This window comes from Dioscorea cayenensis, chromosome 20, assembly GCF_009730915.1.
Source record: "Dioscorea cayenensis subsp. rotundata cultivar TDr96_F1 chromosome 20, TDr96_F1_v2_PseudoChromosome.rev07_lg8_w22 25.fasta, whole genome shotgun sequence".
Lineage (NCBI taxonomy): Eukaryota > Viridiplantae > Streptophyta > Magnoliopsida > Dioscoreales > Dioscoreaceae > Dioscorea > Dioscorea cayenensis.
In genome coordinates this window covers 28,259,322-28,272,504 of record NC_052490.1, presented here as the reverse complement: position 1 = coordinate 28,272,504, position 13,183 = coordinate 28,259,322, and the positions used below count along the sequence as shown (strand labels likewise).

General features: G+C 31.8%; 1 protein-coding gene across 2 annotated transcripts; it reads left to right on the top strand.

The window, feature by feature from the left end:
- Positions 1-978: 978 nt before the first annotated feature.
- LOC120251059 (DDB1- and CUL4-associated factor 13) lies at positions 979-10,641 on the top strand. Of its 2 annotated transcripts, XM_039259601.1 has the most exons (18): positions 981-1,110; positions 1,190-1,265; positions 1,634-1,723; positions 1,832-1,943; positions 2,905-2,932; positions 3,113-3,211; positions 3,437-3,497; positions 3,591-3,625; positions 3,761-3,835; positions 3,917-4,012; positions 7,263-7,326; positions 8,287-8,340; positions 8,689-8,774; positions 8,879-8,939; positions 9,051-9,115; positions 9,387-9,492; positions 10,025-10,113; positions 10,270-10,641. In XM_039259601.1, exons 2-18 carry the CDS (start codon positions 1,200-1,202, stop codon positions 10,430-10,432), a joined length of 1,350 nt encoding a protein of 449 aa, XP_039115535.1. In that variant the 5' UTR covers positions 981-1,110; positions 1,190-1,199; the 3' UTR covers positions 10,433-10,641. The 2 variants fall into 2 exon arrangements, with proteins under 2 accessions (XP_039115534.1, XP_039115535.1); XM_039259600.1 differs by having other exon boundaries at positions 979-1,265.
- The last annotated feature ends 2,542 nt before the right edge of the window (positions 10,642-13,183 follow it).

The window sequence follows — 13,183 nt, the reverse complement described above, 5'->3', positions numbered from 1 at the left end:
ATGAAACACTAGTTTCATGCATATCCTGAGTACGTTGCTAATCATTTTTTTCATATGGATGGGTATAATTTTTTTTTTCTTGGGTTTTTCTTGTTCTAAATGCCTTTCACCTCTTATTTATATTTTAACATTAAAATTATTATAAGATTTTGAAATTGTCTTTATGTGTTAAGCTTAAAATTTAGGTTACTCTTGAGTATTTAAAAAAATATTGGGGGACTTTTTGAAAATGTCAAATTTTTGGAGATACATATTTTTTTTGTTGCTTCTCATTTAATTTTAATTTTATTATAAATTTTCATGTAAATAATTAAATACATAATTTGATATGATAAAAAAAAAGATGAGATTTGATTTAAATATTTATATTTTAGGGGAAATTCTGGAATGTAATTTTCAAAAAAAAATTCTGTTATTTGGAAATTTGGAATAAATTCAAAATAATATTTTATTTACTTAATACTATTTAAAGCAAATATTTCTAATTAAATTTATGTTGTGAAGCCTATTGTTTATAAACAAATATGTACAAGTTCTTGTAAGAAAATATAAATCAAATACTTTTTTTTAAAAATATATCAAATTTTCACCAGAAATAATTTACAAAATCAATATAGAAGAATAGTCTTAAAGTTTTATACATGTTTATATTTGTTAGTTTTAATTATGGTTCTCGTAGTAAATGAGTTTTAGTTAATAAAATATATCAAGTTCAAATATATATAACTTACTTTCTCAGATGATTCACAATAATATTTATTAGATTTAGTTTCTCTAATTTACAGGAATATTTCATTTTCATTAATAGTTTATCAAATGAGTTATTTATACAATTTATTTTAATAACGGAATTGAAAAGAAATTGTAAAATTATATTTTGATAAGGGTTTATGCGAAATTTAGTGTGTAAAAAAGGGACTAAACACGCTAATTATATTTTATGGAGGGTTTAAAAGCAAAAGTTTCTTCAATATCTCAGCACGCATAAACCCTAGCTTTCGCTGAAACCCTCCTCCGATCGTCTTCTCTGTGGCCAGTCACGATCGCCGGACTCCGGCCACCGGTCGCCGGTCAACTGCGCTGTCGACATTCCTAAACTGCGGTGGCAACGTTGGTTCCTGGTTCTTATAGCAGATTATAAATAGCTTTTTGTGCCCAATCGACATACCTTGCTTGGGTTTCCGTTTAGGTTGCCAGAGATGAAGGTCAAAGTGATTTCTCGCTCCACTGATGATTTCACCCGAGAACGCAGTCAAGATCTTCATGTGAGTTCTCGCCTATTCTTGTTTATTTGCACAAAATTTTTAATTGTTTCTTTGATCTACTTGTCCATGTGTCTAATTTAATGTAGTTTTTGAGATGTTGTTTTAGGTGATAAAATTAGTAGGAATTGCTCGATTTATTGTTTGATTATTGAAAACAATGGCATCAAAACAAGTTTGTTGGGATATATGATTTTGTGCAATATTCATGTCTTCTTTTTAGGTGGTCAAAGTGGATTTTTAGCTGGTACAATTATTAGATATCATTGAATTGATGTTTTAATTGCTGGAAAACAATGGTGACAAGCCAATTTTGTGTTGGGTTGTGTGATTTTGTACAATTTTCATGTCATGTTTTGCTTTGTTAACAGAAAGTGTTCCGGAACTATGATCCAAATCTTCGGACACAAGAAAAGGCTATTGAGTATACCCGTGCTCTCAATGCTGCTAAGTTGGAGAAGGTTTTTTTTTCTTCTTTTTAAATAAATCTTTTAGTGCTTCACAATTTTCTTCTCTAATATTTTAACCTTTCTTTGCTTAATCTGATTAATTATGTTTTCATTTATTAGATTTTTGCAAGACCTTTAATTGGTGCCATGGATGGGCATATCGATGCAATCTCTTGCATGGCAAAGAATCCCAATCACTTGAAAGGGATTTTTTCTGGTTCAATGGATGGAGGTATTATCTTCTGACCGCCTGAATTTTCTTTGCCCCACTTTCAAAATGGCATGTTGCAATACTTATTTCTATATTCACAAAAAAAATGTGTTGTCTTTATGACTTTGATGCATTTGTTAGATACGTGGTTGGGTCCATATTTCTTGTATTTTCACAAGAACAGACATTATGTGCTATATGGCGACAAAGGATTCTTATTCTAGTGCAAATATTACTTTGTATAGTATATTTGTATATCATTAACGATTTCCTACTTTTAAGTTTAAAATTTTTGAAAATTATTACATTGAAATGCAATACATGCTTTGAGTTCTTAATATGACAATGGTCAGAAATGTTATGAAGGAAACCATCTCCTTGACAGCTGGGAGATATGTGATCGAATAGAAATGTGTTCCAAATAATTAGCGGGATGTGCATGAGAATAGGTTGGCCATGTCAATTGCTATGAGATGCTAAGCCAACAACTTGTCACCTTACCATACCATAGTAACAGTAACAGTTCCAGTTCCAGTTCTAGTTCTAGTTCTTTGTTGACTGACTTCCAGTAAGTAATAAACAGAAGAACTAAAATATTCATGTCAAATAAATGCATATACAATGTCAATGAGAGGGATTTTCCATATGGGATTGTATGGGTGCTTTTGTTATTATCAAGAACCAGGAAAAAAATGAATGGATTAAAAGAAGATTATGATGCTTCTCAAACAAATAATGTGTACTACTTGGCTTTCCTATTGTTTTCTGCTGGCCAACCACTTAGTGCACTTAACATTTATTTATCAGCTATATAACTTTAGGATTATTTTTTTAATCTTTTGTGTACATTTTGATGTGTGTATGCCTGGTTTACACTTTTAATCTAAGCTAATGTTCTGTATTCATCTAACTCATATAAAAGAAAAGGGTAAATTATTAGAAAGTTTGATTTTTCTGATTGGCTTTTTTTTTACTATGGCAGACATACGGCTTTGGGATATGGCTACCAGGTGCTATAACAAACTTATTCTTCCATTTTTGTCTTTGTTTATAAGGAATGTTATTGTTGTTTTGTTTCTACTGATAGTTATTATTTTCTACATTTCTTAATTTTTATGTTGCAATTGTTGTGCACTAGGCTTCCCTTTTAACATTTTGTGGTGGATGTTTATTTGGAAATTTTCAAACAGGAGAACAACTTGTCGCTTCAATGGTCATCAAGGTCCTGTTCGTGGTTTAACAGTTTCTACTGATGGCAACGTTCTTGTATCTTGTGGCAATGATTGCAGGTGACAGTGTCATTGTGTTTTAGTTGTCTTCTATTTTGCAATATTTGGTCATTGTTGCCTCTTGCTTGTTTTATGAATATGGAAAATATGATTTACATTGCTAATCTCCATGAGATGCCCTAACTTATTATTAAGCTGTTTTGATTAGATTTAAATTGATCTAGAAGGTATTCTATTTTAACCGTTTCCATGATTGTATTTCCTCCCTCTTTCTTTCATGTGCAGTGTCAAGCTCTGGAAAGTGGCAAGCACTTTTGAGTCTAGTGATACAGTTGAAGATGACGAGGTTTGTAATTATCTAGGAAACCATATGTCCAATGAATTTGTCTATGTTTTCACCATTTCATCTTCATTCTTAAGTTGACTTTTGCCATTTTAGCCGCTGGCGAATTATGTTTGGAAATATGCTTTCCGGTGAGTTTCTTGTGGTATTGTTTCATTTTCAATATAATTATTTTTCAAGGGTTTATTTGATAAGGATCATTATAAAAGAATTGAATTTACTTTTATTTTTGGAAACACACTTGATTTCCTTTCTTAAATGTCAAGGGCTGTTGATCACCAATGGGAGAGCAATATTTTTGCAACTGGTGGTGCACAGGTTGATATTTGGGATCATAACAGGTTTGATACTCATTCGATAATAATTGTCAAATCTATTGTAAGCCATCTTTTATGACTTGTGTATTTTTTTCCTCTCAAAAGATCAAATCCAGTGAACAGTTTTGAGTGGGGAACAGCTACAATAGTTTCCTTGCGGTTTAACCCTGGAGAGCCTAATGTGCTTGCTACATCAGCTAGGTATGAGAAATTCCTTTCTGAAATTTCAAATTAGGAAGATGGACTTGTTCTTTGCGTACTTTTAAGTTAATGCAGTTTCAGCTAATCTTCCCTTGTGTTTTAGAATTATGAATAATTGACTTTTCATTGAGGGTTAGGGTCCATTTCTTGGTTTTGACGTCCTAGTTTTTTTTTACATTGTCATTAAATTTGAATAGAGTTTGGTTTAGCGGTTAAAAAGAGTCCTAAAATTTGGTGAATTGTTGGTAAAATTACTTCATTCATTTATGTTATTCTTACTTATTTATCAAAAAGATAAATTGCTTATCTCTCTTTTATTAATGTTGCAAGATTCTCTTGAAAAATAGTTGATGAGAATTAAATTGCTATATTGAACTATAAATTAATAAGAATTAGTGAAAGCAAAGTGCATGTATTACAGTGTTAAAGATGAAGGGGGGTGTTTTGTTTGTGAGTCAACCCCTCTCCAACCAACCACTCAAAAGTTATTAGTGTTAATTAGGTGAAATTTTGGTAAGCTCAAATAAAAGTTTTATATTCAAACCAAATTTTCAAAAATGATTTCCTTGAACACACTCTTACTCACCGGCCAAACATCCTTGAATGTAGAACTTGGAGGGAGAGAGAAAGTGGTCAATTGCTATGACCTGTATTGAACCCAATAAAGAAGGCAATTGAACCTTCTTTTTCCTGTCTACTTGGTTGCAATTGTGAGTCAAGTTGTAATGGAAAATATACTAGAATAAGCAAGCTAATTATTCTTTATAATTTAGGGGTTGTTTGGTTACCTGCATCTACCTGTAAGTAGCAGTAATGTAACTAGTTTTACATGTAAAAGGCTGTTTGGTTTGTTGTGAAATCAGTTTTACATGTAAAAAGTTTGCAGTTTTGTGTACGTTTGCTGCATTTTAACTTACAGCAAAATTTGCTGTAAGTTGAAATGCAACAAAACATTTGGGTTAAAATCACCATTCTTCACTCTCCACATTATTATGCATTAAAAGAAAATAAAAACTTACAGGGTAGTCAATTATTAACATAATTAAATTTATACTTATGTTTTATTAAATTTATTTTTTATTTAAAATATACTAATTTGTATTTAATTTTAATTAATTTTTTTTATTATATAAAATTAAAGAATTTTATATATTTTTAATTTAATAAAATTATCATTAAATTAATTAATTAATTAATGTTTTTACATTGGTGTTAAGAGTATATAGGGAGAGTTAAATTAATTATTTAGAGTTGGTGCTTAATTATTTAAGTTTCTTATTATTATGTGCAAGGTTTTAAAAACCCAAGGCGGGTTTCGAGGCGCTTCTCAACCGTGAGGTGAGGCTTAAGCCTTAAGGCGTTTTGAGGCGTAAGCCTCAAATTTTTTTTTTTTTTTGAAAAAACAACAATAATATTATCTACCAAATACAAAGTAACAAATATATTATTTTTATTTATAAAATAAATATTTTTTTTTAAAATTAATAAAATTATAACTTATCTTATTTGTAACCTATCTTATCTTATTTGATAAATTTTGTCATTTTTACATAATCTTTAGATTAAAAAATTAAATTGGTACGTACTACTTGCAAAACCATAGGTGTTGATGAGTTTTTTTTTATTGAATTTTACATATATAAGTTTTTATTAATGAAAGTATATACATATAAATATTTTTTATTTGTTTTAAAAATTAAAATGATATTACAAAAATCAGGATTTTTGAGGCTTAAGCCTGACACGCACTGAGGCGGTGCGCCACAGTGCTTGCACCTCTTGACAGTGAGGCTTAAGCCTCAGTTTTCAACCTCAAGGCGTGCGCCTTGAGGCTGTCCCCTTGCGCTTGAGGCGCGCCTCAAGGCGCACGCCTTATCCAATTTTAAAAACCATGATTGTGTGGCTTAGTTATTTTAGTTTCTGATTATTATTTTTAAATGTAATAAATATTTTATTAAATCATTTAAGTAATTTAAAATTAAATTAAATTAAATTAGTTATTTTAGTTTAAATTATTAATTTTAAAATATATTAAATAATCAATAATAATACTGTATATTGGAGATAATCTCACCCCCTATACATATATTGTGACCATATCTTCTAATTTACATCAAACCAAACAAATTAAAAGTAATGCAGCATTTCCAGTTACAACAAACCAAACAACAATGATGTAAATTGAAATGCAGCATTTTTACTTATACTGTAATTTCACTAACAGACAACCAAATAGCTTCTTAAAGGAAATTGTGCTACACTGTCGTAAAAATAATAATCTCTTTAATCTCAATTCAATAATATAAAATTGAACTGAATTATGCATATGGTAGTTGGTATAGTTTGTGATAATAGACTGAGTTAGTGTAGTATGCAAGCAGTAACAATATTTTGCTAGATTATCAAAGTTCTTAAGTATTACAGCTAAAACTGAACTCATACCTCAGTGTGTAGGATATTGAACTAGAATTAGTTGTTTCAATTAATTGGTCTATAGATTCATAATTTCTTTACCCATAGTATTAGTATTGTATTATGATTAAAGATTTGATATCTGATATCCTTGCTAAAGAGTGATAGCTGAATACTCTTAATCAAATAAACCCAAATACTAATTTTCCTCGACATGATTAGTGGTAGAACTCAATAACTCATTATGATCTTGTATTATCAATACGAAGAATTTGGTTCTATATGAACTGTCTATTTAGTGATGCTATGCATGGAGAATGGTCTACTGTCCTTGACTCCTTGCCCTGGTAGAATTCCTCCATGTTTTGACCTATTTCCTTCTGTATTTTTGAATTTAAAATCAGTTTTCTTACGTTATGCTTTTAAAGCAATTTTAACTCATATCAAATAAATTCTTAAAGTGATAGTACAGATCACTGTCTGTGCTCAATGTTGTATGGATGGTTGTAGTTAATTGAATGGAGTTTGATGCTCTAAAATATATCATACATTTTCTAAGACATGTTTTTTTTTCAGTTGTCTGCTTTTACCTGATACTATTGTTGTTGTTGTTTTTTTTATTTTATTTTTATTTTATTTTGGTTGTGATGAATTTTTTGTCAGCATGTATTTGGCATCTTGTTTATATTAGTAAATGAGTCAAGTAGGTGGAAGGCATCGAAGATTTTTTTACATGTACTGCCATTACTAATGCAAAATGGTTCACTTTTATGTTTCCTATTTAACCTTTTTTGAGATACAAATTTTGCTGATAAAAGTTGTTTATTATGATTTGTAGTGACCGTAGCATAACTCTTTATGATTTGCGCATGTCTTCTCCAGCTAGGAAAGTCATTATGAAGGTAGGGTTGTTATTTTCTTGTTTGAATTCAGTCATCTTCTGTCTATTTTCGCACTGCTACTTTCTGTATAATATTGTGTTGCTATTGATCACTCTGTTACTCCTCAACAAAGGATATGTATATAAAGAATCACAATATAAAAATGTGGAAATGAGGATATCCTTCATAACCTATTTTGTATTGTTGCTCTATAATTAAACTACTTTATCTTGCAAATTTTATTGATGTTCCATATATTATCAATATAGGCTTTTTTTGCTGTATAAAATTTTGGGGGTTATAAGTGCACCTTTGGTCCTTGAATTATCCTGGTATATTCATTTTAGTCTCTGGAAACAAAATATGTTTGTTTTGGTCTAAGGATTAATAGAAGTGTTTGATATGGACCAAAATTTTTATTTTCATATTTTAGCAACAATTCTGGAACTCCTTTTCTTAGTTTAAGGAGAAATTCGAATCTCTTTTGTGTTCATGGACCAAAATGAATATTTGGGGTGTAGTTCATGAATTGAAGGTCTACTTTCACCATTTTTTGGTAAATGGTGATTGGATGCTGAAGAATCTGTCTGTATGACAGATGCATGTTCTTGAAATGCAAGTGATCACTAGGTTATTAGACTTGGCATTGATTGTGGTATTTTGAAATGCAGAAGCACAAAATCATTGTTTTTAAATGCTTATATGTAAAGTTGATGATAAACCTTTCAGCTCACTGTGGCCTTACCAAGCGCATAGATTTGATTATTTCATGGTAGGGAGTGTTAGTTTTGGGATAATATTTATGTGATTCTTTCTCAATGTTGTGTATTACTAATTGAAAAGCTGATAAGGTGCAGAACTGTAATTCTAGATTTGCAGGCCATTTTGAGTAAAGTATGCAAATAGTGTGTTACATCATTCTTTAGAGCATGTTTTGTTTGATATATTTCTTGAACCTAACTTCAATTTTTTTTTATACAGACGAAAACTAATGCTATATGCTGGAACCCAATGGAACCGATGAACTTTACAGCTGTAAGTATACTAATGGAGATATTTACCATGCGCTACTAATTACTTAGCAAATGAATTCTCTTTTTTGGATTTGTTATCTGTGATGTTTTGCATGTAAACTCTGCTCAGTTTCCATCATTCAATGTTACGATTAATTGAATACCATAATTAACGTAAGCATGTTTTATTGAAGTATTTTTAACCCTTTAGAAGATTATTTGACTGTTGCTCTGGCAAAAGTATTGTATTTATTGCTACTTGAAATCCCCGTTTGTGTGTATAATGGGGCATTTGTGATAATTGGATAAATATTTTGCTGAAATGGCTTTCTTAGGTGAAGCTTTATGTGAATCTTGTTTTGTAATGCAGGCAAATGAAGATTGCAACTGCTACAGTTATGATGCAAGGAAACTGGATGAGGCCAAATGTGTTCATCAAGATCATGTTTCTGCTGTGTGAGTAAAATGACCTTTTTCTATAGTTACAGATTTCTGTACTTGTGAATATCATTTCTGTTATATGTCCCTCCTACCATTTTGCATTATGGTGCTGGTTTCAGGATGGATATTGACTACTCGCCAACAGGTCGGGAATTTGTCACTGGTTCTTATGATAGAACAGTAAGTTATCTCTTTGTAAGCTATTGCCTTCATCATGTACAAGACATTTATGTGAAGAATCCATTTGTGCCTACAACACTTATTCTGTGATGTGCAAAATAACTTTTGCAGGTAAGAATATTTCGTTACAATGGTGGTCATAGCAGGGAAATTTATCACACAAAGAGAATGCAAAGGTCTCTGACATTTTATTCTTCTAATTTCATATTTTAATTCCATTATTTTGTTCTACCAAATTAACATATGGTTTTGCATTTAAGATGGTCTACAATTACTTCTTGTATTATATGCATTCATTCACTAGTATAAGGTAGTTATGTTCTTGGACTTGTTTTTAACATATTCTTCAGGGTTTGAGTAGAGAATTCTATGGTTTTTTTCCTGTTTACAAGCTACGTATTACTATTTAGGCCAAACAGTGCTCACTCAATTTACCTTGTTCTGCAGGGTGTTTTGTGTCAAATATAGCTGCGATGGGACTTATGTTATTTCTGGGAGTGATGACACCAATCTTCGGCTATGGAAGGCTAATGCTTCAGAGCAACTTGGAGTAGTAAGAATTTCTCTCCTTTTGAGTTGTATTGTTGGAAATATGAGTTAGGGAAAAACCACACTTTCCATTTAGTGCAAGCACATGAGTGCATGTAGAAATTAAGTGAGGAATCTTTTTCCACTTGAATTTACAACCTCTTTTTCTGAATTTGTTCCTATGTTAGACATTCTATTATAATTGAATGTTGAACACATTTCCCATATGAAAGATTCATGCGAGCATTCAACTAGTTTCCCCCCTGCTGTTGCTTGAATTTTTTTTCACTGCATCATCCTTTTCCGTATATGCGTGGTTCTCTTCAGGAGTCTTAAGCCTTCAAAAAGTCTTTGTTATATGTGCTTTACTATCGGGTAATCATAGTTTGCATTCCTTTTTTAGTGATGGTCAAAGCTAGTGAATCTCAATGTTTCAAATAAGAAATCCCTACATTTCTTCCTCCTTATTAGTAATTATTTTTCATTTATCCTAAAGTAGTTAGAAACCATAACTGACTAAATAGCTTTTATAACATTTTTTAACCATAATGATACAGCTACTTCCTAGAGAGCGTAAGAAGCAGGAATACTTAGATGCTGTCAAGAATCGATACAAACACCTTCCTGATGTGAAGCGCATCATCAGGTAAGCTGCATCGGATATTTATCACCATAATAATTTTCTGAAGACAGAAATTGGATTGTTCTTGCATTGCTGTATAACAACACTATATTTTTATGCACAGAAAACACATAAATAGAACTATTTGATTGCTTACTGATAAAACTGTTAATTATGCAGGCATCGACACTTGCCAAAACCTATCTACAAGGCAGCTGGCTTGAGACGAACAATGGTTGAAGCTGAAAGAAGGAAAGATGAAAGGAGGAGAGCGCACAGTGCCCCTGGCAGCACTTCTGTGCAGCCGTTCAGGAAAAGAAGGATCATACAGGAAATTGAGTGACTTGGTCATCCATGGAAAAACACAAGTAGCACAATTAAACTCCGAGCTATTGTTTTGAAGCTAGCAAAGTGCAAGGCTTGGTTGGAAATGAGTTCTTCTGTTTCGGTTGTAAAATTCTGTTTGTAACTTTTGATTTTGGCCCTAATATTATTATCATGTCATACGCAGAAATAAAAATTATTATTATTATATTATTATTATTATTACTACCAATTTTCATTTATTTAAATGAAATTGGTTGCCAGGTCCAAGTTTGGTTCCAATCCTGACAGGTCAAAATCAAGCTGCTCTAGATCCCAAACTGGTTAAAAATTCATGTTAAATGGCTTTTAAGATTGGCATGAACATTTTTAATTGTTTTGTTGATTGTATGATTTAGAAAATTAAATCTGCTCATTAAAACAGGCTGTTTGAGTCAAGTTTGCAGATTTTGTTCCAAAACCAAAACCAAAAATATAAGGGTATTATTGCTTGCAGGCCCTCTTAAAGTGGGTAATTATTGAGGAAAAAGAACGAGAGAAAGGCTCAATTTCATTCCTACAGAATTATGTTACAATAGGAGGTTTGTATATACATATGACAATCTAAGAATCAACAACAAAATCTCCTACAAATCTGGAAATATACTGTCTGAATTTGCAACTAATCAAATCTCCAAAAATTACAATAAAGCTTTCCCAAAATAGTCCGCAAAATTTGACGCTCCCCCTCAAGCTAGTGAATGGATATCTTCCATTCTAAGCTTGCTAGTTATGTCTTGAAACATGATGTTTGGCAGGCTCTTGGTAAGAACATTAGCCAACTGATCCTGTGAAGAAACAAATGAAGTACAAATTAAGCCACTTTTGAGCTTTTCTTTAATAAAGTGCCTATCAACTTCTATATGTTTTGTCCTGTCATGTTGCACATGATTATGAGCTATACTGATAGCAGATTTATTGTCACAATACAACCTCATTGGTCCTTCCCACTTTATCTTTAAGTCATCCAGTATAATCTTCAACCACATCAATTCACAGATTCCATCTGCCATTGATCTAAATTCTGACTCCGCACTTGACCTTGCAACCACATTTTGTTTTTTGTTTTTTACTTCTCCACGTTACTAATGTGGAGGGAACCTTGTTACAAGATTCCCACGTTGCAGATTATCCGATGTTGATCTTCTATTATCTAATGATCCCGCATAATCTGCATTAGTGTAGGCTTCAAGAGTCATGCATTCTCCTTTTTTAAACTAAATACCTTTCCTGGGGTTGTCCTTCAAGTATTGCAGAATTCTGTGAACTGCCTTGAGATGCATTTCTTTAGGATTGTGCATGAATCTGCTCACAACACTTACAACAAATGCAATATCTTACCTCATATGCGTCAAATAAATTAGTCTGCCAACAAGTCTCTGATAGGAACTCTTATCAATTATTGCATCTTCAAGTGCCATACATAGTTCATGTGTCACACCCACCCCTTCTATCGAAGTAAATGTGGCAACCATCAGTTAAAAATCCCTTTTAACTGAAAAACTGACACCCCCTGTCAATGAACAAAATCAAACTTACAAATATTACTGCCAACTTTACAAAAACTATAGGTTCAAATACATAAATACAACAAACTTAATTACTCCAATTTGTGTGTACAACTGCTACAAGATCACAACACCAACAAATAAAAAGAAAGGGGATCCACTGCAATCTTAGACTTAACCTTGACTAGCTCTATATTCGAACAGGTGATCTACTAGGATCCTGCTCCTGCAACTACAGCACATTCAGTTGGTCGATAGTGGCTCAATAATTTTAAATAATTAAATGTAGTGCACATAAGGTATATAAAGATCAATTTTACCAAATAACTTCCAAACTTTCATAAAGACCAGAATTTTGGGGGGAAAAAATACAACTTTAAAGATCTTATGAAACTTAAATTCGTTACAAATCAACATCAAATCAATTTTCTCAAAAAAATCAAAATTTTTGTGTGAGACTGCTCTCCTAAGAGCGACAGCTGGGCTCCACCCCCTCATCACAATTCAAAAATAAAAATAACAGGTAATATAAAAGTTGCCCTCAAATCCGCAGTCTAAAAACTCTCCCTGACTTTGAGATCCCCGTGTAGTAACCCCGGATTTCTCACAATAAAGATCCCCCTGTCAATGGCTCCGTGCACCTCTTAATCAAGGTAAACTCAAGATTAACCATGCCACCTCCTATTAGGCCGGACCGTAGAACCCCACACTGCAGTATTGGACTAAAGTCAGTAGTCACATAAAAATCTGTGCAAGCTCCAGAGTATAATACGTCCATAATACCCGAAAAATCTAGATCCAGAACACCATTCCTTTCCAGGAATGAAAACCAATTTCACAAGTATTGCCGGTAAAACATTTTAATATGCACACATGGTTTCACAAATCATTCCAAATCAAAGCATATGTAACCATAAAATAATAAATACATGAATTGAATAATTAAATCATATATACATGTATTTCCACCATTTGAAAATATGTATAATTATACAAAATGGATGTATCAATACGATTGTCGTGTCGCATCAACGGTAAAGAAATGTAAGTATCCTTTAATATTATACGTAATTAAGCATAATAAAATAAAATAATTAAAAAATTGTTTCCAAAATTCTAGGTATTAAATAATTATTTTAAAATAGTAGCAATTAATTAATTATTCAAAATAATAGCCACTACCAACTTACCTGCTCCCCCTTAGGTTTCTTGCTACACCTAGA

Coding starts and splice junctions, on each gene's coding strand:
- LOC120251059 (XM_039259600.1), top strand. CDS start 1,200: ATGAAGGTCAAAGTGATTTCTCGCTCCACTGATGATTTCACCCGAGAA. Junction 3,212..3,436: donor TCTTGTGGCAATGATTGCAG/GTGACAGTGTCA, acceptor TTTCATGTGCAG/TGTCAAGCTCTGGAAAGTGG. Junction 8,341..8,688: donor AACCGATGAACTTTACAGCT/GTAAGTATACTA, acceptor TTTGTAATGCAG/GCAAATGAAGATTGCAACTG.